At 65.1% G+C, this 26,892-nt stretch overlaps 2 protein-coding genes across 2 annotated transcripts; both read left to right on the top strand.

Annotated features, from left to right (window-relative positions):
- Positions 1-435: 435 nt before the first annotated feature.
- LOC123355958 (GRAM domain-containing protein 2A-like) lies at positions 436-26,134 on the top strand. Its single transcript, XM_044998841.1, has 13 exons — positions 436-700; positions 12,038-12,172; positions 12,928-13,009; positions 13,583-13,652; positions 13,729-13,832; positions 14,128-14,226; positions 16,339-16,410; positions 17,388-17,459; positions 20,546-20,609; positions 21,055-21,117; positions 22,167-22,263; positions 23,038-23,142; positions 24,703-26,134. The coding sequence occupies exons 1-13, from the start codon at positions 648-650 to the stop codon at positions 24,716-24,718; spliced, it is 1,032 nt and encodes a 343-aa protein (XP_044854776.1). The 5' UTR covers positions 436-647; the 3' UTR covers positions 24,719-26,134.
- LOC123355959 (translation initiation factor IF-2-like) lies at positions 25,341-26,324 on the top strand. The gene is made up of 2 exons (XM_044998842.1): positions 25,341-25,636; positions 25,676-26,324. Exons 1-2 carry the CDS (start codon positions 25,341-25,343, stop codon positions 26,307-26,309), a joined length of 930 nt encoding a protein of 309 aa, XP_044854777.1. The 3' UTR covers positions 26,310-26,324.
- Positions 26,325-26,892: the final 568 nt, after the last annotated feature.

The raw sequence follows: 26,892 nt of genomic DNA, 5'->3' as shown, positions 1-26,892 counted from the left end.
CTGCCAGCAGAGATTCTCCTTTCAATCCCTGCTTTTGTGCACAGGGACTCTGGGTTCTGGCCCCAGCATGGCTGTGGGGTGCTGGGTGTGCTCCAGAGTGACGCGTGTGCAGTGCCAGGTGGCTGTGCCTTCAGCCCAGCACCGAGGGCTGTCACAGCTCAGTTCAGGAATGTCCGGGATGGACGGGGGCGTCGGAAGCTTTTGTGGGGCGTAAGCTGCCAGCTGGCTGTGGCGTGTGCTGGCGTGTGCCATGCGTGTTTGTGCACGGCTGTGGGCGAGGGGAGGCAGGAATATAAAGCTGAGCTCAGAGCCGGCGGCGGTGCAGAGGCAGCCTTGCCACGCTTGGATTTCCTTGAAGGAGGAAAACACCTGCTGGCCGGTCGCCGGGGAAACCATCACGAGGGAGAGTCCGGAGACGCTGCGGCTCGGAGCGAGCAGCCCGTGGTGCACCAGGGCCGCTCAGCGTCCACATCAGCGCCGGCTTCCTGGGGCACGTCTCCCGGGCCGGCTCAGTCCCAGCAGGCACCGAGTCTGAGCTTTGAACTCTGCTCTGCCTGCCCAGCTGATAAAGCAGCAGCTGGGAGCGCGCGGTGGAGTTGCAGACGGACAGGCAGGAGCGCGGCCGGGGGACCGGGACACCGTGGCCAATGGAGCCCCGGCTCAGCGAAGCGGACACTGCCCTGGGCGAGGCGGCGGAGCCGTAAGTGGATTTCTCCTTCCAGGCGTGTAGGAGCGGGCTCTCCACGGGGCCCTGGGGCTAGGGCGACCGGGGACAGGCCTGATATTTGGGGCATTTTCTTCTATAGGCGCCTATTACCCCCCACCCCACTCCCGATTGTTCACACTTGCTGTCTGGTCACCCTACCTAGGGCTGGCCCCAGCCCTGCCGACAGCCTGCCCCATGGGACACCCTCGCCCCACCCCTGGGCCCTGAGGAGCAGCTCCGGGAGGGGGGCTGCAGTGTCTCCGTGTGCCCAGACACCCACATGCCGGCACTGCTAGCGTGCGGGCTCACGGCAGCCGGGCTCTGAACTGCCAACCAGAGGTGCCGGGCTCTGAACTGCCAACCAGAGGTGCCGGGGCTCTGAACTGCCAGGCCCAGAGGTGCCGGGGCTCTGAACTGCCCGGCCCAGAGGTGCCGGGGCTCTGAACTGCCAACCAGAGGTGCCGGGGCTCTGAACTGCCAGGCCCAGAGGTGCCGGGCTCTGAACTGCCAGGCCCAGAGCTGCCGGGGCTCTGAACTGCCAGGCCCAGAGGTGCCGGGCTCTGAACTGCCAGGCCCAGAGGTGCCGGGCTCAGCCCTGACATGGATTAAGCACTGCACGGCGGGGTGCTGGGACAGCGTTTGCAGTGCGGGAGCTGGATGCCACTGAACAAACCCGTGTCTGATGAAAAGCAGGTGTTCGGATGCTGTCACCTGTAGTTCCAGCGCCCCTGCACACGCATGTGTGGAGAGAGATCTTGGTCCAGTCTGTCCTCTCCAGGCTAAACTAATCCAGACTCGGGGCCGTGCCCTGGGGATTCCTCTGGGTGTGTGTCCAGGTTCAGTGCCTGTCTTGGCTACAGACTCCCATGGTAACCTTGGGCAAATCTCTGACATGCTCCATGCCCGCGTTTCCTCCTGTGGGGTGCTCGCCAGGCCAGGCCCCGGCCTGGGAAAGCTGTGCCATGCAATCTGCTAACGGCGGTAAAGCGCTTCGGAGCCCCTGGGGCGGCAGGGCAGGGGTGTGCGGCCTGGAGAATTTGTCTTGCTCTCAGGGCCTGCAGTGTGTTCCGGCAGCAGATTTGATCCAGGGGCCGGTGTCAGCTCCCATGGCTGTGGCTGCCTGGCTCTGCAGCAGGTGGGGGTGTCGGGGGTGGGGGGTGTAGGGAGAAAGGGGGTGCATGGTTTGGGGGGGCAGGGTGCGAGTGGGGCAGTGGTTTGTGGGAGGGGGTGTCTGAGAGGTGGAGTGTGCTGGGGGGCAGGAGTGTGCACTGGGTGTGTCCCTGGGCTATGCACGTCCCCCACATGTGCCTGGGCGCTGCCCCCCTCTGTGTGCCGGGGCCGTGGGATGCAGAGGCATTTCGGGCCCGGGCTGCTAAGCTGTAACACACACAGCACAGCTCTCTCCGCCCCAGACATTCAGCAGTGTCTGCCTGCCCCATCCAGCTGGCTGCCGCATGTGCAGCGGCCAGAGCCAGGAGGGGAGGGCACCAGACACGGCCAGTCAGTCCCTTCTGGCAGCAGGGCAGCCTGGGCTGGGCCTTGCTGTGAGCCCAGCGCTTGCCAGCATCAAAGGGCCTGACCTGGCACATGGAGATCAGCGAGCCGGTCGGAGTAGGGACCCTGGTGGCCAGGAGACATCGCCTGTGCCTGGATCACGCCTGCTCGGTCCTGGGCATCGCTGTGGGTGAGGCCTGGGACCTGGGCCTGTTCCCAGCCCTGCCACATGCTTCCGGGATGATGCCCCCGCCCTGTGCCTCAGTTTCCCCATCTGTAAAGGAGGGAGACCGATATCTCCACCCCTGGGCACACCGTAGGGCTGCAGCCATTGACTTGTATCAGGGGCCCGCTGCTGGAAGGGATGGTGTGTGTGCAAAGGAAAATCACTTCCACAGCCCTGTCCCCTGTGTGATTTGCACTGGGGCAGGAGTATCATCTCCCTGTATCCCAGTTGGGGAAACTGAGGCATGGAAAGGGGTGTGACTTGCCCAAGGTCACCCACTGAGTCTGCGACGGAGCTAGGAATAGAACCCAGGAGTCCTGGCCCCACTCCCTTGCTGAGCCTTCCCGCTTTCGACTGCGTCCCCCCGGACAAGGAAGCAGCCGCCAGGTAACCCTCGGAGAGGCCAGGCGGATTCAGGATTCAGGCCGGGGGCCATCTAGCCTGGCACCCTGCCTTGGGCAGTGGCCAGCATCCCCCAGGACAAGCACAGCTCCCCGTCCCCAGGAAAGGAACTGGCCACCACTGCCATGGCCGAGGGCAGATACTTTGTCAGCATCTGGGTCTGCGCATCCTCTTGGTGAGCAGCAAAACTCCCAGCAGAAGCTTGGCAACCAAACGACCCTGGGGGCAGACACGCTCTTCCCCCCTCCCCTGGGGGGAGGGGTTTCTCAGCTGCTCCCCACAATCCACAGGTGCAGTGACCCAGGCAGAGTATCCAGGCCCCCAGAACACGCTGATGGGCCCTGTCCTGAGCGCACTCCCAGCAGGAAACTGCATTTTCTGGAGCCTTTCCAGATAATCTCCTGCCCCTGCTGGGAAAATCTTTATCTCGGAGGGGCCGGAGAGTTCGGGAGCAAGGTGCAAACCACCATAAAAGCTCAAGGCTGGGGAAAGAGAAACAACCTTGCAGCAAACGTGGGTGACCCCATGGAGGCGGCTTGTTTTTCTTTTCCCTCGAACGCTGGGAGAAGTTGGACGTTTTGTCGGGCGTGAGACTGGCAGGTGGATTCTGAATCACGGCTCAGCCCCAGCCCTGCGCCGTCCTTTCACCTCCCAGGCCCGCTGTCATGGCAGGTTCCTACCCTGCCGCGGTGATGAACCTACATCCATGGACGCGCTCCCCGCCCCACGCAAGCTGAAGAGCTGGCTGCTGTGCGTAGCAGGGCCCAGCCACTAGAAAGCAGCATCAGGCAGCCACAAAGCACGAGACGGGGTCTCTGTCAGGCTGCAGTAAGCCCAAAGGCTGGGCTAGAGAACCCCTGGCCGGGCTAGGTGCTCCCTGGGCTCTATTCTCGGCTCTGCCACTGGCCTGCAGGGTGGCTTTAAGCAGGGCATTTGGTCTCTTTGTGCCTCAGTTTCCCCGCTTGTATAATGGGGATAATGATCCCAACCTCCTTTGTGAAGCGCGTACAGATCGACTGGGGTCAGTAATATTCATCCATCCTGAATTCCCAGCTGTGGGCTGCCTTAGTGAATTGTTCAGTGGAAGCCAGCCAAACCCCAGCGCCAAAGACTATCCACCAAACCCCAGTTAAGAAGAGATTCTCTCTCGGTGGCTCTCTCGCCCGGCAGTGTCGCTGCATTGCGCACTATTATTCTTCATTATTTAACATGAATGTAGCAGCAACATCTAAAAGCCATAGCCAGGCGGAGCCCCATTGTGCTGGATGCTGTACAAATATAACAAAGGAGAAGTCGGGTTGCATGGGCCATGGGCTGGGTAACACCAGGAAAAGACTCCCTGCCTGTGAAGCTAAAGGGGATCTTCCTAAGGAGGACCATGTGCAGAGGAGTTGGAGCTGCAGCAGACATTCCAGCCCTGTGCACCCAGGCTGACGCCACGGTGCCTCCCCCAAACTCCTCCTTCCTCCAGCCTGTGCTCCTCCCTCCAAGTTCCATGCTGGTTGCTAGAAGCCCCTACCCCAAAAAGCTCACTCCAGAAAACGAGAGGCCAGAGGTGGATGAGAGAGGTGGGGTGAGACGCGGAAGATGGGGTGATAAATAATGACAGGGGATAATTCCTAGCCGGTCAGTAGAGAGGTCCCAGCTCTCCCCGCGTAGCTATCCTCACGCTGAGCTTCCCCCTCCACGTTACCAAGGAGGGGAGTTTTGAGGAGGGCCGTGCAGGACAAGGTGGTGGCTTTGTGGGAGCTGTTCCCGCGTGCGCTCGCAGGGGAAGCATGAGGGTGGGTTGGCAATAGGTGGATCTGTAGGGCTGGGGTACGCTGGGGAGGGCTTTGTGTGTACGGACAAGGAGCCTGTGAGCGATGCAGCTCCTCACACACCAGCTGCTTCACCACCCCTGAGCTGGGCAGCCGTGGATCCGGCCTGCGCTCTCCTGGGGACGGCAGCCTCGCCTGACCAAGTCTCCCACAGGGTCTCCCTGCCCGCCCCCACCCATGCATGGCAAAGCCGCCCCAGCAAAACCCAAAGAGCTGCCGCAATCCCTTCCAGCACGGCCAGTAACACCCTCCTGCCAGGGGCCCGCTGGGGCTTCTGCTTTGCTGCGTAACGCTGTCTGCCTGCTGGTGACCTCACCCTCCTGTGGCCTGTCTGCGTGTAGATCGCAAGCCCCCTGGGGCTGGGACCTCATAGGTATTTAGGCACCTAATTCCCACTGACTCCAATAGGAAGTGGGCATCTCAATACCTCTGAGGACCTGGGCTTGTCTGCTTCGTTACGTCTGTACAGCACCCGGCGCAGTGGGACCTGCTCCTTGGCTGGGGCCAGCAATAAATAACAATGGCACAGGCTGGCCAGCGTGGGCCCAAACGGCTGTTTCCAGCCCCTCCTGGTCCCATTAGAGCTCTGCTGGAAGCCAGGAGGTGAGCGCCAGGCCCGGAGCAGTACAGGTGGTTCTCCTCTCTTCTCAGCAAGCTCCGATTTAAAAACCCAAAGCCCAGATCCGCCGTGCGTCCCACTCGTACCACCAGAAATAGAAACTCCCCAGGGAAGGCAGGAGTCCAAATAGACGCTGATGTCAGGACAGGGACGTGACGCACAGAGAATGGGCCTGAATTCAGCTCCTACCCAGCAGAGGCTACATAAGCGAAAGGCATTCTGAGTGCAAATGAGCTGTCACTGCTGACTTGACGTGTGTGAAATCCAAGGGGTATATTTAGCTGCTTGCCAGACATTGTTCCTGCTGTGACATCTAGCTGCGGTGACTATAGAAACAGCTCTGAATAAGCTCTATATGGCCACAGCTTTGCTACCATATATAGGGGTCTCCCCACACTGGAATGTGGCCATCTCTGGGGTGGAACAGAGCAGTGCAGCTGGAATTCCAGCCACGGCTGCTTCCCCTGCATGAAGGATTTAACATCACTGCCCTGGTGCCTTCTCCACCAGCCCTGGGCTACAGTCTGTCGGACAGTGGCCCTGATTTCCACCCTTCCTGTGGGTGCAGGGCTGCATACCTCGGGCTCTGAAGGCGCTAATCAGCCTCGGCACCGTTGGCCATCCTCATCTCTGTCCAGTGCATGAGGTGCACACAATAACTGGCATAGAGCAGTGTCTTTCCCCAGCCGCTTCCACCTGCCACCAGGGGTAGATGCAGCTTCTACTTGTGCATGAGAAATTGGAAAAGGCTCCTAACCCCCTCCCCCCGCCACACACACACCACCGTCTAGTGTGCACCAACCACGCTTAGCAGACTGGAGACCTTGGTGTGTGTGTGTCGCCTTCTTTCACTCTACTGGAGCTTCTGCCTGTGCCAGGTCCGCCAGTAACCAGCACCACCAAATGGTTCACTCCCAGAGTCTGGCGGATGGAGGCAGAATCTTCACCACAGCTCTGCGGCTGCCTTCTCCCAGGGAGCCCATACAGTGGGTGGCATCTAATCAGTTACACCAGTGTGAATCCAGAGTCACTTCACTTGACTTCAGTGGAGTGACTGAATTTACGCCTGTGTCAATGAGAGCAGAATCTGGCCTGCTGGTTTGGTTGGGGGGTGAATTTTATCACCATAGCCAATCGTGTGGACACAGTAATACCAGAAGAAAGGTTTCTGTTACTGGGATAGCTGATTTCCCTTCTCTTGTACTGGTGTGTGTCCACATTAGGATGTTGTATCGCTTTAACTATACCACTACAGCCCCAGAGAGCCCGCGTGCGTGTGGAAACAAGGCTACGGCAGGTTGTGATGAGGCTGTCTCTCAGCCTAGTGGGCCAGAGTCAGCGTCAGGCTAGCAGGCTGGCGTGATTCTGCAGGGAAAGCCCTGTGCTCCCCTGCCCCCATGGGAACTGTCCAGCTCCCTGTAGGTTGCCAACCCTCCAGGATGTCCGGGAGTCTCCAGGAACGAAGGCTTATTCTTTAATTAAAGATGATGTCGTGTGATGACACCTCCAGGAATACGTACAAGCAAAACCGGCAACCCTAGCTCCCCAGGAGAGCGACACCCGCTCTGCTGGAGACACCCCGGGAAATGCCACCCCCTCGGCCCCGGAGCCCCTCTCACAAGTGCTATGGGGCATGGAGTTGGGGAACAGCGAGGCCTTTCTTTGCTGTGTTGGGGCCAGTCCACACTTTCCCACCACAACTGTGGTTCGACCAGCGCTTGGGGGTTCGACTCAGGGATTCTCTGTGTGATGGGAGTTCCCTTTCCCCGGGAAAGCGCCATTTTCACAGGCAAACCCCCAAATGCTGCCATGGTGCCTCGGTCGCTATTATCCTCTATGGGCTGGGCTCCCGAACTGGACTTCATCTCCCGGGATGCCCTGCAGCCAGGGACTCCCAGGATGCCCTGCCTCCCTGCCCCAGAGAAAATGACATTTATTTTCATTTCCACCAACATTTTCAAAGGGAAATCCCCCCGTTTCCCAGCAGTGCGGCTGTGCCCGGCCCCGTTACACCCCAGGCGCGCTCCCTGTGGAGCATGGCCGTCACGTTCTCTCAGGGGCACTGCAGCACCGGAGAGGAGACGCAGATGTGCCGCTGGTGGCTCTTGCTTGTGCTGTTTCCCTTGGTGGCGGGGATAAAGCTCGGTGGTTTGAGCATTGGCCTGCTAAACCCAGAGTTGTGAGTTCAATCCTTGAGGGGGCCATTTAGGGATCTGGGGCAAAAATCTGTCTGGGGATTGGGCCTGCTTTGAGCAGAGGGTTGGACTAGATACCTCCTGAGGTCCCTTCCACCCTAATCTTCTAAGATAAAGCCACCGCAGACAGAGAGTGCACATTTTGCTGGGAAAACACAGTGCTCCCATAGAATCAATAATGCTTCACTGCCCTTTGCCATCTGTAAGGCTCTCGAACTGCTCTTTGGAGACAGGAATGAGTTAAGTATCAGGGAGGGAATCCCCATCAGGAAGAAACCCGAGGGGCAGAAAAGGGACGGGAAATTAGGTAATGCAGTGAGGCAGTGGCAAAGAACCCAGGAGTCCTGCCTCCCAAGCCCGTCTCCCCCATGTCCAGAGCTGTCAGCCCAGCAGGACTGAGCTGTCCCTGCTGACCGGAGGACGTTGGTCAATCGGGGCGGGTTCAGAGAAGAGCTACGGGAATGATTAAAGGATTCGAATATCTTCCAGTGTTGCAGGCAGCGTTGTCGTAGCTGTGTCGGCCGCAGGATATGGGAGGTCATAGCTTTTATTACAACCCCCCCTCCTTTTTGTCCTATGGCTACAGGGTGTTTACAGGCCACTTCACCTCGAGCGGGCCCTTGAAACGTGTTAACTCCTTATGCTGAACAATCCGTATTTAGCGGGGCCAGGACGTTTCGCACCCTGAAGAGGAGCTCTGTGTAACACCGAAAGCTGGGCTCTCTATTACCTCACCCGCCTTGGCTCTCTAATCGAGAGGCCTGGCCAACCTGCTTTATGGCGACAGACTCACGGAGCGCAATCGATGGAGCTTAACAAGGAGAAGGTTAAGGGGCGACTTGTTTACGGTCTGGGGAGCACATCGTTAATAATGGAGGCTTCAGGCTAGGCGGGAAAGGGCTAACACGGGTCATTGGCTGGAAGTTGAGGCTAGACCAATTCAGACTGGAAAGAAAGCGTAAATATTTGACAATGAGGGTAATTAACCACCAGCACAACTGGCCGACGGTTTTGGTGGATTCTCCATCCCTGGCCGTTTTTAAATCGAGCTCGGATGTTTTTCTAAGGAAATACGCTGAGGCAGTTCTCTGCCCCGTGTCATGGGGGAGGGCAGGCTAGAGGGTCACAGTGGTGCCTTTTGGCGTTGGAATCTCTGGATCCGTTAACGATCTGCCCAGGAGATGGAGCTGAGACCTCGCAGGATGGAGCTTTATCATGTGGAGGGTCTCGGGGGAGTGAATGACCCAAAAATCGCTAGGTAAAGGGCTTGGTCAACATTTTTTCCACTAAAGAATTTTTCATTGAAAAATGCCCTTTGGGGGCCCATTTCCCCCAAAATAGGTGTTTTTCGAAATAGCACCACAGAATAAATATTTCCTAATTATTTTTGATCGAAAGTGTTACCTACGGTTCCAGGTTTTGAAATGAGACATTTTAAAATGTTGTTTAAGTTTCAAAATAAAATTTGTGTTTCTGGGGGAAACAAAACAAAACAAAACAAAAAAAACATCCTGCCCTAAAATAACACCAAAACTCTTCAAAAAAAAATCTTATTTTGAAAATAGATCAGTGATGAAAAATGTTGATTTAAAATGTCTGAGCATTCTGGAAAAACAACAATATTCTTTGGAAATATTGTGCAGGTAAATCAGAACTGCCAAGTCCAGATGTTCAAAAATCACGAGACTGGCTTAAAAATTGACTTTTAAAGAACTAGGGTTTTGACTTGCTTTCGAGCCATTAGGGGTTACCTTTCCAGTGTTTCTCTGCAACCACAAGGGCTAGAAATGACTGTTCTTTTTTTATTACAAGCTGTGATTCTCTCATATTCACATGACTCCAGGAGCTGGGGCTTTAACCAAAACAATAGTTATGGCCAGACTTGCAGGGCTGGCAACACTGCGCCCCCATGCTGTAGCCCTGGGCTGGGGAGTGTTGGAGTCAGTGGTTGCTCACTAAAGGCACACCTGGGCTCTGCTTTCAGAGCAGGATCTGCTTGGGCAGAGACTGGGAAGTGAGACCAACACTCAAGCGAGAGGAATGTGCTGGTGGCAAATGAGCCATGTGCTTGCAGTAAGTGTGTTCGTTCTCTGGGTCCGGCCCTTTAAGGAAATGGTATTTGGGAGCAACGCCTCCCTACAAACTCGCCTGGGCTGGTCCCAGCAAGCTGGGCCAGCTGTATACAGCCAGCCGGGAGGAGGCTGCAGGCTGAGGGGCAGGGACTGGAGCAGCATCGGCGCCAGGCAGAGGAGCGTGTGGGGCAGACAGGCTGGAGCGCAGCAGGGATCCGGAGCCCAGCAGAGCGAGTGGGAACCCAGGGTGGGACGCGACCCCCCGGCTGTCTCAGGGATGAGGTACAGGGCGCGCGTTGGCTCCGGTCTCAGCCAGGGTGGGGGTGCTTTGGCCCACGTGCAGGATCTGTACAGGGGGTGGGAAGGGGGTACTGGGAGCTCAAAGGCACAGCTCTGAGCCCCCCACTCTGCAGCTCAGGCTCGTCTCCTGTTCTTCCACCCCCCTTCCATGCTCCCAGCTCCCAGTCAGCAACAGAGACGGAAAACCCCTTTGCTGGCAGTGGAGCATCTCGTGTGCCGTGGGGGCTTGTTGGCGATGGGGGAAGCTGAGCCATAGGCAGCCTGGCTATGTGGCAAACCAGTGTCGTGGCTGGGACTCAAACGCAGGAGTCCTCTCCCCCACGCCACCCTGTTCGCTCTAACCACTAGGTAACGTTTCCTCCCGGAGCTGGCAATCTAGGGATTCCGTCTCCAAGTCTGCTCTCTAATTAACAGGCCGCCCTGCCAGAGCTGGGAACAGAACCCAGGAGTCCTGGCTCGCCGTCCTCTGCTCTTACCCACAAAATCCCACGCTGTCCAAAGAGGCCTGTGCTAACACACAGCTATAAATACTCTGCCGGCAGGGCCTTGGCGCATGGTGAGGAGGAGAGTTCAGACTGGGATGGGAAACCGGCAGCTCTTTTTCTTTTCATGTGTGACCGACACCAGGATGTTTCGATCAGGCCCCAGCTGCTTTAGAGGAAGTTGCAAGAGTCCCTGCAGTGATGGGATAACCTTCCCCCAGGGGAAGTTCCCTCCTGACTCCCGTGATTCAAGGTCCGGTCATGCCGTGCCCTGAAGCATGAGGGTTTATCTCCCTTCTTTTGCCTTAGGAAGCAAAAATCAAAAGCTCCATAATCTAGCCCATACTGAGCACCCTCCTGTTCCATTGCTCTGGGTCAGGGCATTAGAATCTGCCTGGATGCTGTTACCATCTGACATGCAGGATATTACACAAATTGAAACTGAGCTTGCACTGTATCAACACAGTATTATTAACTTCCAGCTAATTACAGCCAAACCTCGTTAATTCCCCTAATGGGAGGGACGCTTGTTGCGAGTGATTAAATGTTGTGAGTTAGCAAGTAAATGAATAAACTTCTTTAAAAAAAATAACGAAAAGACAGAAAAATGGGCTTTGTGCTTTTGTTCTGCCCGCTGACACTAGCTGGTGCTGTGCTGGGGGGGATGGAATCTGCTGATGCAGTGTGGTTGGGCTGATAGGGAAGTGGCGTCTGTGTCAGGACACCTGGGTTCTACTCCCAGCTCTGCCATTGGCCTGCTGGGTCACCACCTCGCCCTGTGCCTCAGTTTCCCCATCTGTAAAATGGGGGTAATGATACTGCTCTCCTATGTAAAGCGCTTTGGGGTCTGCTGATGGGACGTGCTCTGTGAGATCTCACAACAGCCTCCCTCTGCGGAGAAGCAGGAGACGGAGGAGCCCGTAGGGCTCATGTGCGGATTGTGGCAGGGCAGGGTGAGGCTCGGCTGGGCCCAGGTGTGCAGCAGCAGCACTGGGATTGGGGCCGTTTGATGCTGCCCTCTTGGCTGTGGGATTTTCACGCAGCTTGTCGGCCCGTTTGCTGTGTCTGTGAAGCCGGCTTTTCAGTAGGGGTGCGGCTGCCCCCGGGGCCATCTGATCGGCCTGTCTGGGAACAAAGGGGGGGTCATCAGAAACAGGACCAGGCTGCATACTGCACCTGCCCGTGGATAGGCCTTGCCACAGTCCATGGCAGGACAGGTACGAGTCCTAGAGGAGGTGCAACTGGGTACTGGAGAGCGGGTACCCACCCAGGCTGGCTGCACTGTGAAGAGAGCCCTGCCCCCTCCCCATTAAGATCAGCCACAGGGTCCTGACTCTAAAGACCCCCCAGGCCGTGGGGGTGGGGGTGGGGGGCAGAGAGGGCAGGGAGCCCGCGGGCATCACCCAGCTGCGATGGGTGCCCTGCGCTCCGATGCCCCACATGTCCCTGGAGTTTCTCCATGGCCTGGGGTAGCTCCACCGCTGCCCGTGGGGGAAACCAGCCCGTACCTGGGAGTAGGGCGGGCGGGGACGGCCATTGGATGCGAGTGACAGCAGGGACCCGGGAGTGATGGCAGGGGGTGGGGGGCTCTGCACTCACATGGTAGCTGCCAGCCTGGGCACTAGGGGAGCAGGAATATGAAATCCCCCCCCCACCTTGGGGAGATGGGGAGCCTCCTCTCTGCCCCCCCATCACCCCACCCTGCTCTCTGCCCTCCCCAGCTGCCTGGCTGACCCTGCCGCCAGCGCCGGGAAACTCAAGAGGAGCAAGAAGATGCTGGAGCCGAAGAAGTGGCAGAGCCTGGAGGAGACGGGGAGCGATGCCCCCCAGCCAAGGAGGCGCCCCAGCCTCTGCAGGTGGGGCCCTGTCCCTCCCCCAGGGACCTCCCCCAAGAACAAGCCCCTCCCCCCCAATTCCCTTCTCAGGCCCCTCCCACCTGGGCCCAGGCGAGCTACACTGCCCTGGAAAGCCACAGAGTCACAATCCCCCCCCCCCCGCCCCCGGACCCTCCTCAGCACCTCCCCCCACTGCTCGGGCTGCCAACTTTCTAACCGCACAACCCCCCACACCCCAGTCCCGCCCCTTCCCCGGGGCTCCGCCCCTTCCCTGCCCCCCCCTACATTCCCCTCCCTTGGTGGCTCACTCTCCCCCCCCCAACTCACTTTCACTAGGCTGGGGCAGGGGCAGGGGCTTGGGGTGCAGGCTCTGGGCTGGGGATGAGGGTCTCACCCACAGGCACTGCCCCCCCAGCTCCCATTGGCTGGTTCCCGGCCAATGGGAGTGCGGAGCCGGTGCACGCAGAGCCCTGTGGCTCCCCTGCCTAGGAGCCGGACCTGCTGACCGCTTCCAGGGCGCAGCGCGGAGCCAGGACAGGTGGGGACGAGCTGCCGTAGCCCTGCAGCGCGGCTGACCGGACGTTTACCGGCCCGGTCCGTGGTGCTGATCAGAGCCGCCAGGGTCCCTTTTCAACCGGGCGTTCTGGTCAAAAACCGGACACGTGGTCACCCTCCATGCTGCCTGCCTACCCCGCAAGGCCAGCCCTGCCCTGTGGGGACCCCTCGCCCCGCCTGGGGCTCTGCCTCGCTCACCTTTGGCCTCTGGTGCATTTCAGATCCAAGACCTATGACCCATCCTTCTCCAAAGAGCCCGAACAGGAGCCGACCCCGGGCAGGCAGAGGGCCGCCTCGGCCGCTGTAAGTCCCCCCAGACTGGGATGGGGCACAGGGGGTGGGGATGTGGGCTGGGGGCTGGGATGGGCACAAGGGTTTAGGATGGATGCTGGGGAGGGGTGTCGGGGGGGTTGGGATGGGTACTGGGGGTGGGTTTGGGATACCTCGGGGAGTTGGGAGGGGGTGCCGGGGCAGGGGGTGGGGGTGCATGCTGGGGGTGGGATACCTGCGGTGGGGGGATGCCCGCAAGGGGGGTATTAGGATGGGTTGCTGGGTGGGGGGTTGGCACCATCCATTTGCCAGGTACCTGGCATTAGCACTGGGCTGTGCCAGCTGCCGGAGGAACGGCTCTCCTGGAGCGGGGTTGGCAGTGCCAGGCAGGTCCCGGCGGATCCATCCCCCCAGCCAGCCAGGGAGATCCGGGACACTCCCCGTGTGCCCACAGCCTCCATCAGGTCCCGCGTGTGCCTCCTCCCCTGCCCCCCTACCCCCATGGGCTCCGGGGGGGCCGTCCTAGAGACCCCAGGGCGGGGGGCGCAGAAGGGGGGTGGGGGGGCTCGTTCTCCAGGGCTGACCCTGCCCCTGTTCTCTCCCCAGTATGCCAAGCGCCGGGCGAGCTACCACAAGGCGTTCAAGGAGATGCCCGAGGAGGAGGCCCTACTGGACAGTGAGTGCCGCTCCCCCCCCCCGCCTGCCCCCCTGGGCCTTGCCCACTCAGCCACCTCTCTGCCCCTCGCCCGCAGGTGTCTCCTGTGCCTGGCAAAGGGAAGTCCCCTATCACGGGCGCCTCTACATCTCCCAGAACTACATCTGCTTCCACTGCAGCATGCTGCTCCGGGACGTCAAGGTAGGGCCCTGCGCTGGGGCACACGCCGCGTCCCGCGGCTGCTCGCGTGGGGGGGGGTTGTCACGGGGAAGGGGGTTGGGGGGGACAGGGTGGGACGTGTGGGGGAGGGGAGGTGGGCTGGGGGAGGGGTGGGTGGGACGTGTGGTTGGTGAGGGGGGGGCACTCCCGCCCCCTGGGTCCTGGGGACCAAACAATCGGGGGTGGTCCCTGGCCTCGGGGTCCTCGCCCCTCCCCGAGCAGGAGCGATGCCGTGAGCCATGGGCCCCTCACCCGCTGGCCCCCTCTCGCCCCGCAGGTGGTGATCCCCGTCTCCTCCATCGCCATCCTCAAGAAGGCCAACACGGCGCTGCTGGTGCCCAACGCCCTCAGCATTCGGACCGCGGAGGGCGAGAAGGTGCGAGCAGAGGGCAAGACACATGATGCATCCACCCGCCCGCCCGCCCGCAGCACCGGGAGCAGAGAGAGCCCTGGGCAGCCCAGGCGGTGCCCCCCCATGGCACCGGGAGCAGAGCGAGCCCTGGGCAGCCCGTGCGGTGCCCCCCCCATGGCACCGGGAGCAGAGCGAGCCCTGGGCAACCCGTGCGGTGCCCCCCCCATGGCACCGGGAGCAGAGCGAGCCCTGGGCAGCCCGTGCGGTGCCCCCCCCATGGCACCGGGAGCAGAGCGAGCCCTGGGCAGCCCATGCGGTGCCCCCCCATGGCACCGGGAGCAGAGCGAGCCCTGGGCAGCCCAGGCGGTGCCCCCCCCATGGCACCGGGAGCAGAGCGAGCCCTGGGCAGCCCTTGCGGTGCCCCCCCGCATGGCACCGGGAGCAGAGAGAGCCCTGGGCAGCCCGTCGGTGCCCCCCCCATGGCACCGGGAGCAGTGCGAGCCCTGGGCAGCCCGTGCGGTGGCCCCCCCATGGCACCGGGAGCAGAGCGAGCCCTGGGCAGCCCGTGCGGTGCCCCCCCCATGGCACCAGGAGCAGAGCGAGCCCTGGGCAGCCCATGCGGTGCCCCCCCATGGCACCGGGAGCAGAGCGAGCCCTGGGCAGCCCGTGGGGTGCCCCCCCCATGGCACCGGGAGCAGAGCGAGCCCTGGGCAGCCCGTGCGGTGCCCCCCGCCATGGCACCGGGAGCAGAGCGAGCCCTGGGCAGCCCGTGCGGTGCCCCCCGCCATGGCACCGGGAGCAGAGCGAGCCCTGGGCAGCCCGTGCGGTGCCCCCCCCATGGCACCGGGAGCAGAGCGAGTCCTGGGCAGCCCATGGGGTGCCCCCCCCCCCGGCACCGGGAGCAGAGCGAGTCCTGGGCAGCCCGTGCGGTGCCCCCCCATGGCACCGGGAGCAGAGCGAGCCCTGGGCAGCCCGTGCGGTGCCCCCCCATGGCACCGGGAGCAGAGCGAGCCCTGGGCAGCCCGTGCGGTGCCCCCCCCATGGCACCGGGAGCAGAGCGAGCCCTGGGCAGCCCGTGCGGTGCCCCCCCATGGCACCGGGAGCAGAGCGAGCCCTGGGCAGCCCGTGCGGTGCCCCCCCCATGGCACCGGGAGCAGAGCGAGCCCTGGGCAGCCCGTGCGGTGCCCCCCCATGGCACCGGGAGCAGAGTGAGCCCTGGGCAGCCCGTGCGGTGCCCCCCCCCCATGGCACCGGGAGCAGAGCGAGCCCTGGGCAGCCCGTGCGGTGCCCCCCCCCCATGGCACCGGGAGCAGAGCGAGCCCTGGGCAGCCCGTGCGGTGCCCCCCCCCGGGCACCGGGAGCAGAGCGAGCCCTGGGCAGCCCATGCGGTGCCCCCCCCATGGCACCGGGAGCAGAGGGAGTCCTGGGCAGCCCGTGCGGTGCCCCCCCCATGGCACCGGGAGCAGAGCGAGCCCTGGGCAGCCCGTGCGGTGCCCCCCCCCTGGCACCGGGAGCAGAGCGAGTCCTGGGCAGCCCATGGGGTGCCCCCCCCATGGCACCGGGAGCAGAGCGAGCCCTGGGCAGCCCGTGCGGTGCCCCCCCCCCCGGCACCGGGAGCAGAGCGAGCCTTGGGCAGCCCCGCCGGTGCCCCCCCCATGGCACCGGGAGCAGAGCGAGCCCTGGGCAGCCCGTGCGGTGCCCCCCCCATGGCACCGGGAGCAGAGCGAGCCTTGGGCAGCCCAGGCGGTGCCCCCCCCATGGCACCGGGAGCAGAGCGAGTCCTGGGCAGCCCGTGCGGTGCCCCCCCCATGGCACCGGGAGCAGAGCGAGCCCTGGGCAGCCCATGGGGTGCCCCCCCATGGCACCGGGAGCAGAGCGAGCCCTGGGCAGCCCGTGCGGTGCCCCCCCCATGGCACCAGGAGCAGAGCGAGCCCCACACTGAGGGCTGGGGGAGTGCAGTGGCGAGGGGCTGGAGGGATGGGCTGATGGGCAGTGATGGACAAGCGAGCCCCTCGGACCAGCCTGGGACAGGGAGAGCCACATGGGGGGGTGGGCCGGGAGGGGTGGAGGGCGCAGGCTGCGGCTGGGCGCTCCCCAGGAGTCAGGCCAGTCCCTTCCCCCTCTCTCCTCCCGCAGTTTCTCTTTGTCTCGGTGAGGACCCGGGAGGCCACGTACCAGCTGCTGCGATCGGTCTGCAAACACCTGCAGGTGAGGACTGTGCCAGGCGGCTCCTGTGCCCGTTCTCCCGGGTCTCTGGCTGCACGGGCTGGGACGCTTCTGGGCGGGGGGGGGCAGGAATGCTAAGGCCCCTCTGCTAAGGCCCCACCCTCCCGACCCCCGGCTAGTCCAGCCCCGGGCTCCCCTTACGCTCCGCCGATGCCCCTCAGTCCCCAGGGCCGTGCCAGCCCTGCCCCCCCCCAGGCACTGGGCCGATGCCCCTCAGTCCCCAGGGCCGTGCCAGCCCTGCCCCCCACAGGCACTGGGCCGATGCCCCTCAGTCCCCAGGGCCGTGCCAGCCCTGCCCCCCCCACAGGCACTGGGCCAATGCCCCTCAGTCCCCAGGGCCGTGCCAGCCCTGCCCCCCCCCACAGGCACTGGGCCGATGCCCCTCAGTCCCCAGGGCCGTGCCAGCCCTGCCCCTCCCAGGCACTGGGCCGATGCCCCTCAGTCCCCAGGGCCATGCCAGCTCTGCCCCCCACAGGCACTGGGCCGATGCCCCTCAGTCCCCAGGGCCGTGCCAGCCCTGCCCCCCCCCAGGCACTGGGCCGATGCGCCACAGTCCCCCGGGGCGTGCCAGCCCCGCCCCCCCCCCCCGGCACTGGGCCGATGCCCCTCAGTCCCCAGGGCCGTGCCAGCCCTGCCCCCCCCACAGGCACTGGGCCGATGCCCCTCAGTCCACAGGGCCGTGCCAGCCCTGCCCCCCACAGGCACTGGGCCGATGCCCCTCGTTCCCGCCCCCGGCCCCGGGGTTCCAGAGCAGAGGGAGTGAGTCAGGCTAACGTACCCAGTAAGGAAGAAGGTCCCAGAGGTGACCCATCCTGGGCCTCCTTGTGCCTGGGAGCCGCCCGCCAGGTCGGGGGAAGCCCCCGTCTCCTGTGCACTGCGCAGCACAGGGCTGGGCTGGCCAGCGGCTCGAGGGCTCTGCCGCCTGCCCGGGGCTCACTCTCCTCGTTCTCGTTGTCCAGGACGGGAGCACGAGCAGCAGCCCCCCGGCCTCGCCCACCAACACCAGCTCCGAGCTCCGCGAGAAGGCTCTGGTAAGGTCCCCGACCCGCTGGCTGGCGGCACAGGCTGTGGGCAGCAGGGCAGAGGGGCTGGCGCCGCTGTTAGCAAACCATGGAGATTCCTGAGAGCTGGGCCAGCTGCTCCTGGGCGGCTCTGTGCGTTCCAGGCCTGGGCCTCTGCTGCCAGGCGGCCCAGTGCCCACTCGGCGCCCGGCTGCCAGCTCACGGGGTGTGTGTGACTCTTTAAGCCAGACGTGGGCAAACTACGGCCCACGGGCCACATCCAGCCCGTGGGACCATCCTTCCCGGCCCCTGAGCTCCCAGCCAGGGAGGCTGCCCCCGGCCCCTCCCCTGCTGTCCCTCCTCCCCCCGCGTGGGCAGCGCTCTGGCCCGCTGGGCACTGTGGGGAACGCAGCTGGCTCTGGCCGGGTGTCACGGCTGCCAGCTCCTGCTGCTGGTAAGGGGTTGGGGAGCAGGGGGTTGGGTAAGGGAGTGGGGGTCCTGGGGGCAGTCAGGGAGGATGGGGTGGAGGTTGTGGGGGGCAGCCAGGGAGGAGGGGAACAGAGAGGGTTGGGAGTAGGAGTCTCAGGGGGCCTGTCGGGGGCGGGGAGGTGGATAGGGGTCGGGAGAGCAGTCAGGGGAGAGGGAGCAGGGGGGTTGGATAGGGGGTGGGATCCTGGGGGGCAGTTAGGGGTGAGGGGGCCCGGGAGGGGGCGGTCAGGGGACAGGGAGCAGGGGGGTTGGATGGGTCGGGGGTTCTGAGGGGGGCAGTCAGGGGGTGGGGGTGTGATAGGGGTCGGGGCAGTCAGGGGAGAGGGGTGTTGGATAGGGAGTGGGTCCCAGGGGGCGGTTAGGGGCAGGGATCCCAGGAGGGGGCAGTCAGGGGACAGGGAGCAGGGGGGTTGGATAGGGGGCGGGGGTCCCGGGAGGGGGCGGTCAGGGGACAGGGAGCAGGGGGGTTGGATAGGGGGGTGGGAGTCCCAGGGGCCTGTCAGGAGGTGGGGGTGTGTGTGGATAGGGGTCGGGGCAGTCAGGGGACAGGGAGCAGGGGGGTTGGATAGGGGTCGGGGGTCCCGCGAGGGGGCAGTCAGGGGACAGGGAGCAGGGTGGTTGGATAGGGGGCGGGGGTCCCGGGAGGGGGCAGTCAGGGGACAGGGAGCAGGGTGGTTGGATAGGGGGCGGGGGTCCCGGGAGGGGGCGGTCAGGGGACAGGGAGCAGGGGGGTTGGATAGGGGTCGGGGGTTCTGAGGGGGCCTGTCAGGAGGTGGGGGTGTGATAGGGGTCGGGGCAGTCAGGGGACAGGGAGCGGGGGGTTGGATAGGGGGGTGGGAGTCCCAGGGGCCTGTCAGGAGGTGGGGGTGTGTGTGGATAGGGGTCGGGGCAGTCAGGGGACAGGGAGCAGGGGGGTTGGATAGGGGGCGGGGGTCCCAGGAGGGGGCAGTCAGGGGACAGGGAGCAGGGTGGTTGGATAGGGGGCGGGGGTCCCGGGAGGGGGCGGTCAGGGGACAGGGAGCAGGGGGGTTGGATAGGGGGCGGGGGTCCCGGGAGGGGGCGGTCAGGGGACAGGGAGCAGGGGGGTTGGATAGGGGTCGGGAGTTCTGAGGGGGGCAGTCAGGGGGTGGGGGTGTGATAGGGGTCGGGGCAGTCAGGGGACAGGGAGCGGGGGGTTGGATAGGGGGGTGGGAGTCCCAGGGGCCTGTCAGGAGGTGGGGGTGTGTGTGGATAGGGGTCGGGGCAGTCAGGGGACAGGGAGCAGGGGGGTTGGATGGGTCGGGGGTTCTGAGGGGGGCAGTCAGGGGGTGGGAAGTGGGAGGGGGTGGATGGGGGCGGGGGCCAGGCTGTTTGGGGGCTACCCGGCCCTCCATACAGTTGCGCACCCCGATGTGGCCCTCGGGCCAGAACGTTTGCCCGCCCCTGTGTGCGCAGGAACACACCTGCCTGGGCACCCTGGCGGCTTGGACATGCTGCTGCCCGGCTCCAGGGGCTGGGGCTTTCCCAGGACTGGTGCTGTCTGGTGCGGGTGGAGGTGGCAGCTGGCCAGCAATCCTGGCTGCCTGGGGCGTCTCCATGCCCCCTTCTGCCGCTCTCGGCTGGGCTGCCCCAGTCAGAGGGACCCTGTGGGGCAGCTGGAGCAGCCTGGCCTGTGAGCCCAGGGCACGTGGGACTGTGGGCAGAGCCCAAACTCCCAGGAGGGGGAGGGGCTCCGAATCCCAACCCCAGGCCGAGGCAGACCCCCGAGCTGGCCCCCTGCTCCACGGTGCCCCCCCTTGCCTTGGGGATCCCTGAAGCCGAGGCTTCTCCTTTGCCACACAAACCCATTGGCACTGCCAGTGTCTTTGCAAAGCGCTTGGGGAGCCAGGCGCCCCCGGCGGGACGCTGAGCAGAGCAGCTCTGAATGCAGCCCCCTGCCCAGTGTAACCCCGGGCTCTGGCATCCCTGCCCTTCGCCACAAAGCCCTTGGCACGAGGGGGGGGTGATTGCCCCAGAGCGGCCGAGCTGGCCTCCTGCTCGTTACGGGTGAGTGCCCCTTGCCTGCGGGGTGCGGCAGCGCCCGGCTCAGACCCGGGCGCCTGGCGCGGCGCGAGTGGCTGGGAGGGAGCAGCTGGTGGAGCCTTGACGGAGCTGCTGGGCGGGGGCTGCCCGGGACCGGGGCTGCAGTTCAGCCCCCGTCAGCAGGGCCGGCTCCAAGTTTTTTGCCGCCCTAAGCAAAAAAATTTTCCTGGGCCCCCCGGCCTGACCCCAACTCCGCCCCATTCCAACCCCTTCCCCAAATGCCCGGCCCCGCCTCCTCCCCGGGCGCGCCGCATTCCCCCTCCTGCCTGGGGAGCAAGCCTGGGGTGGGGGGAGGCGGAGGTGAGCTGGGGAGGCAGCGGGGCCCAGGCCCAGGAATTTAGGTGCCGAGGGACAGTTGAGGCGCTGAGGGAGGTCAGGCACCTGCAGGGAGAGGCAGGAGCTTTGTGCACCTCAGAGGGCCAGGCCGGAGCGGTGCTGCGCCGCGGGACGGGGAGCGGGAGCAGGTTGTGGCCGGCGCTGGCCGAGATGGCAGGAGGCAGAGCCCAGCGAGCGGCGGGGAGGGAGCCCGGGGCCCCTTTTGTGACCTGCAGCTTTTCCCCTTCCAGACCTCGAGCCAGTCGGACCTGGAGCTGAACCCCCCCGAGCCTGACGGCCTCCCGGACCAGCAAGGTGAGCCAGGGCCCTCAGCGCCTGGCCCCCCAGCCCTCGCACACTCAGCAGCCCACGTGCAAATGAGCATGCACCACGGAGCTCCCTAGGGGCCTCCTTTCTCTTCCATTCCGGGCAGCATCCTGCGCCCTCGGCCTGCGTCTGAGCCTCGCAGCGTCCGGCCAGGAGCCTGGCTCCAGCCACAGCCGCTTCTATTAGGTGGAATGAGTTTGACCAACCTCCACTCCGCCCCCTCCTGGCGGGGTGGAGCTGGTGCCGGCTGGCACTGTGGCCCCAATCCCCTGCCCTGCCTGGGACAGCAGGACCCCCAAAGGCAGGCAGAACACGCCATGCCCGGCCCACAAGCCACGGCCCCCCCCCAACCTCCCTGGGGCGGCACACGGGAGCCCGGCACCGGGCTGGGCACAGGCAGCGCCAGTGACTGGGTCTCCTGTTGTGTGTGCAGACGGGCTGGGCCCAAAGCAGAGCAGAGAGGACGAGGGCGAGGAGACGGCAGCGCCGAGCAAAGGTAAGCGGCTCCCTCCGGCCCAGGCTCGGGGTGGGGGTGCCCAGGCAGGACCCCCTGCTCCTGCTCTCCTGTGGGCACTGTGCCCCGATGCAGAGCTGAGGTGGTTCCACGGACCCTCCCCGGTGGCCATCCCTGGCACAGGACCCCGGGCACCCGCCTGCAGCCACTCGGGGCATTGTGACAGGTGCGGCCCTTGTAGCTGTGGGCAGCTGGGAAGGGAGGTAGCTGGCATCCCCTGGCTGCTGAGCCCCCGTCCCGGCTGGTCCTAGCAGCTCCCAGAGGTGCCTCCCAGCTACACGTCTGCCCATGGGGCAGAGAGCTGCTGTCGTGGTGTTTGCTGCCAGGCGTTGGCACATCACCCCCTTGCCAGCCCAGAGTCTGAGCACGCTGTGGGAGCCCTGCTGGCCTCCGTGCAGTCACCCCAGCCTGACCCTTGGCATGGACCCGGCGCAGGCTGCCAGCTGGGACACGCACCGGGCACCAGGCCGGGGAGCCAGTCCTGGAGGGGTCTCGCTGTGGCATCCCTATGGGACTGGGGTGATGTACGGCACCTGCCCAGACGTCCTCTGGATGGGCCCTGAGGGGGCACAAGCCGCGGAGCGCGAGCCCCTGGGCTTGGCAGCCCCAGCGGGGGTGGGGGGGTCCTTTGTCCTCCGGGCTGCAGAGGGTGGCTGCTATGCAGGCGGGGGGGGGGGAGGGGCTGGGCAGTGGGGGCTTGGGGGGGGCTGGGCCGTGAGGGCTTTTTGGGGGGCTGGGCAGCAGGGGCTTGGGGGGGCAGGGCAGTGGGGGCTCTGAGGGGGAGGGGCTGGGCAGCGGGGGCTCGGGGGGGCTGGGCAGTGGAGGTTCAGGGGGGCAGTTGGGGCTCGGGGGGGCTGGGCAGCGGGGTCTCGGGGGGGCGCTCTGGAGGGCAGGGCAGTGGGGGCTCTGAGGGGGAGGGGCTGGGCAGTCCTGGGGGGCTGGGCAGTGGCAGGTCCCCCCGATCCCTCCCAGGGTAGCTAAGGACCACAGCCCTGCCTCCCCCCACCAGTGACGGCTCCTTTTCCCGGCAGCGGGGTCGTGGCCAGGCAGGCAGACGAAGAAGAAGCCCAGGGGCTGGTGGGCGCAACTGAGCACCCTCAACGTCGTCATCCTCATCTACCTGCTGCTGTGAGTCCCGGGGCAGCCGGGCCAGCGGGCACCAACGGGGCCTATTCGAGTGTGGCACCGGGCAGCGCTAATAGCAGGGCACCCCCCCCTTAGCTCTGGTGCCCGCGGACTCAGCCTGGTGCTCCTGGCACAGGGGCAGAACGTGCTGGTCTCCGGTCTGTGCGCCGAAGCCCCAGCCATCCTGGCTGCCGGCTCTTCCCCTGCGCTGGCTCCTGCCCGCGGCTCCGTGCCTGGTGCCATGCATGGACAGCCCCTCTCGCTGGGTGGGCGGCATCTGGGGGCGTTCCCCAGCTCCCCGCCGGGCTGGGCCTGTCCCAGACGGAGCTCGGCGGCTCCCAGCGCTGTGGGGCTAATTAACCACTGTCACACGAGAGCTGGGAGTTTGCGGTTCTGCTCCGGCTAAGCCCAGCTCCCCGCGGGCAGCCTGCCCTGGGCTCCGGGCTCTAAGCCGCTATTTGTCAGCCCGGCTCTGCCAGGCCAATGCTGCTGCCTGGTGTGCCCGGCCGGCCCGGCTCCACCAGGCCAATGCCCCTGCCCGGTGTGCCAGGCTGGCCCAGCTCCGCCATATGCGTGCCCCCCCCCGCCCGGTGTGCCAGGCCAACCCAGCTCCGCCCAGTGCATGCTCCCCCCCACGGTGTGCCAGGCCGGCCCAGCTCCGCCCGGTGCGTGTTCCCCAACCCCGGTGTGCCCGGCCGGCCCGGCTCTGCCAGGTGCATGCCCCCGCCCAGTGTGCCAGGCCAGCCCGGCTCTCTGCTCACGCTGCCCTCCCCCCAGGGTGGTGGTGCTGCTGCTGTCCTCGGGGTACATCGGCCTGAGGATCGTGGCACTGGAGCAGCAGCTGATGTCAATGGGGGCCTGGCCGGAGCTCGACCTACACCAGTGAGTAGCAGGGCCCCGCAGGGGGAGCAGGGCCCCAGCGAGCGGGAAGGGCCCCAGCCCCCGCTCCCAGCCATGGGCCAGGGGCCAGGGCAGCAGCGGGCCCCCAAACCCTGGGTCCCTTGGGCAGGTCACGTCCCCTCCTCGGGCTGTTTGAGGGGCGGCTGCTGTCTCGTGTTTGTGCTGGGCCGGCCCAAGGGGAGATCGAGCAGCCCCTGCTGGCCGGGCATGTTGGGGGACCCCCAGCCCCTCCATGGAAAACACGGGGCCCTTAACTCAATGACTCCCACCGAGCGCCACGGCAGCTGGACCCCAGCTTGGGGCTTGGCCTCGGGGCGGCACCGCGCCGTTTGCAGGGGTCTTTGCTGGGGGCCGGAGCAGGCAGTGCCCAGCTCCTGGCGGGCCGAAGGACTCACTGGAGCCTGCAGCTGTTGGCCCTGCAGGGGGCAGGCGCTGGGGGCACATCCAGGCTGATGCAGGACCAGGCGTGGAACCCAGGAGTCCAGGCTCCCAGCTCCATGGCCCAGGGGGCAGCAGGCAGCCATGCTCCTGCCAGGGCTGTGCAGGGCGGGTTAGTTCTTTACCAGGCAGAAACGCGGGTCAATTCCCTGGCTCTGGGCCCATGGCTGCAAAGCCGCTCGGCCTTTTCCTGCTGTTCCCGTTCCGCTCATTTCACACGGGGCGCGTGGGGGGCGCGTGGGGGGCAGAGGCGGCCCCAGCCGCAGAGCAATTGGCTTTCTGCCTCCCCGTCCCCCCCAGAGAGCTGCGGCCCCCACTCCGGGCACGATTCCCGACCTGCTTGGGGTTAGCGGGAGGTCGCCTCACTAGCACCCAATCACCGTGTAGGGAAGCAAAGGGGGGGGCACCCAGAGCCCCCGCTGGTGGGGCTGGACCTGCTCCTGGCCTGCTGCGCTGTCCCCCCAGCTCCATGCCAACCAGGGGGTGCTCATCACCCCCCACGCTGGCCCCCTTGGTCAATGGCAGTTCTGGGCTGGGGGGGGCAGGCAGGGCTGCGGGGGGGTGGTGCTGAGAACAATGCCTGTGATCAGTGCTGGAGCAGTAATTAAAGCCCATTTAGTCAGCAGCGAGCGACGGGAAGGGACTGAGCTGTTCCCCAGCGGGCGCTGCCAGCGGGCTGGGAGGCCGGGCCCCTGTAGCCATCACAGCTTGTGAGCAGCACTAGCCCCAGGCTGGCAGGCTCAGCTGCGCCGGGAGCCCTGGCCCATGTGGGCTGTGGGCATTGCACCAGCGGGACGCTTCGTCCGCAGCCCCCCCTCGGGTTACTCCCCCGCCGCAGCCCCAGGACCCTGCACCCAACAGCCGGGGGTTTGTTAGCTGGTCACCACCCCCTGCAGGGGGAGGCAGCTGTGGTTTCAGATCTTGGCCCCCCAGTAACCGGGGGGATTCCATTTGCTTATGGAGGAGGGGGCTGAACCCCCCCCCCCCGGTGCCCAGCCCTGGCCCCCTGAGCCAGCCTGTCTTCTCACGCTGGTGCTGCCTCCCGCAGCTGCAGTAATTTGTCCCGCTCGTTTGCTTAACCAGATTTCTCTTGTTTATGTAAAGGTACAAGACGACCTGAAAGCAGGGAGGCCTCAGGCTGCACTCAGCACCGGAGGGAGCCTCGTGCCCGAAGGCCCAGGCTTGCTGCTGGCAGACGCCGCCCCTGCCAAACGGGCTGGGATCCCGTGGCCGCTCCTCAGCTCTCCCCTCATCCTGAGCAGAGCTGGGGCTGACTTTTAAGGAGACCAGGGGAGGGAAAGGAAGCGACAAGGCCTGGCCCAGGAACAGCTCCTGGCTGATGAAATGCAGCCAGAGCAGAGCCGGTGCCGGTGCCGGGGACAAGCTGAACTTCTCCTGAAAGAGCCCTGTGCTGAGCGTTAGTAGCGCACCGGCTTTCCCTGGGTGACCTGCGGAAGCCCGGCTGCAGCTGGCCCGTTGCGCTCAGGATTCCTGCTCAGCCGCAGGGTTTGGAGCCTCAGCTGCGATGGACGCAGGGCCCGACTGCACTGAGCAAGCAGCTTCCACGCAAACTTCAGCTGAGGCCGCAAAACCTTGATGGGCTCATTCCTGCTGCCGCGTCCTTGTGCCAAGGAAATGGGCGTTTTCAGCTTCCGCCCTCGGCCACTGGCGAGCGGGAGAGTATTCGGCCGGGCCAGGCCAGGCCGGGCGCGACGCTGCCTGGCTCTCACAGCAGCTGTGCCATGGGAGCTGGCCTCTCGGGCCCCCAGGCAAGGCACAAGCCACCTGCTGACCTCCCCCGGGTGTTTCACTCCTCCAGCACTGAGCATCACCACCCCCCCCGCCGCTGTCTGAGCCCCCCCGGGCTCGCGTGTGCTCAGGGCCCCTGCTGGGGGGGAGACGTGCTGCCTGGGCTCCAGCGGGGCTCCCTGCGGGCACGGGCTGCTGTGGGAGGCAGCTGCTGTCAGCCTCCAGGGGCGCCAGCCAGGCCTGGAATGCACCTCTGCCCGCCCACGGGAGATGGGGCTGCGGGTCCCCTGGGGGTTGCGGGTCCCCTGGGGGTTGCGGGTCCCCTAGCGCCGCTGGTCGCACTGCTGGGAGGACCGTGGCAGAGCTTGGGCTGCGGGTTCTGGTCAGTTACAGGCAGGGGGCTGGGGGTCCGGGGCAGAGCACTGAACCGGTGGGTACGGCCCCCGGCCCGTTGCTCCAGGAACCAAGCCCAGCGCCCTGGTGCCCAGCTGGCTCCTAGAGCAGAACAAGGGCCCAGACCAACCCGCTGGGGCGAGACTCCAGCTCGGCCTCCGGCCCTGTGCCCCATGGGCCGGACGAGCCGGCCCCTCCCCTGCTCTCCATTCGGCTTGGTGCTGCAGGCCAGCGCTCAGAGGGTGCCCGGGGAGAGGCCAGGGCAGCACCGCAGGGCCGTGCCCCAGGCTGGGCAATGCCAGACGCTCCCCTGTGTCATCCCCCCCGGGGCCGTGAGAGGAGGGTGGGTAAAGGGCTGGGCTCTGTTAGTAATAAAGACAAGCTCCAGCTCCGGCTCGTGTGTCTGCGGCAAAGCTCTAGGCCTGCAGGGAGGGCTGGGCGCCCGGGACAGAGGGATCCCACTGGCTGGGGGAGGAGGGGGCCACTTGAGTCCCTGCTGTCCCCTTGCCCTGCAGCCTGGACCCATCAGAGCCAGGGAGGGTGGAGCTTGGGCACTCGGGGAGGGATAGCTCAGTGGTCTGAGCATTGGCCTGCTAACCCCAGGGTTGGGAGTTCAATCCTTGAGGGGGCCGTTTAGGGATCTGGGGTAAAAATCTGCCTGGGGATTGGTCCTGCTTTGAGCAGGGGGTGGGACTAGGTGACCTCCTGAGGTGCCTTCCAACCTGGTATTCTATGAGTCTATGGGGGTGTGGGTCGGGGAGTGGGCCCTGGAGAGATGGGGGGCCAGGCAAGCCCAGCTGCCCAGGCAGGAGAGTCCTGGGGCCTGGAGATGGTCTCTGGGGCAGAACGGCTGCCAGCCCCGGGGGCTGCCTGCAACGGGAACACTGCAGGGGTGAGATGGGGGGTGAGCCCTGCCCTGGGCACGGCCAGCTCAGAGCAGCAGTGGTGCCGCCGAGGAAGAACAGAGCAGCGGACCCCGGGGGGCCTGAGCCCCTGCCCCCAGCAGCAGCCATGTCCCCTACAGGGCCCCAGGCCAGTGGGGGGAGGAGCCCAGAGCAGGTTCTGCCCTTGGCACCTGCTGCCAGGGGAAGGGGGAACGGGGCCCACACGCAGCACCAGCGCCTGGCCGGGGCAGCAACAAACAGCGTGGGG

Source organism: Mauremys mutica, chromosome 24 (assembly GCF_020497125.1).
Source record: "Mauremys mutica isolate MM-2020 ecotype Southern chromosome 24, ASM2049712v1, whole genome shotgun sequence".
Lineage (NCBI taxonomy): Eukaryota > Metazoa > Chordata > Testudines > Geoemydidae > Mauremys > Mauremys mutica.
This window is presented reverse-complemented; position numbering and strand designations above follow the sequence as displayed.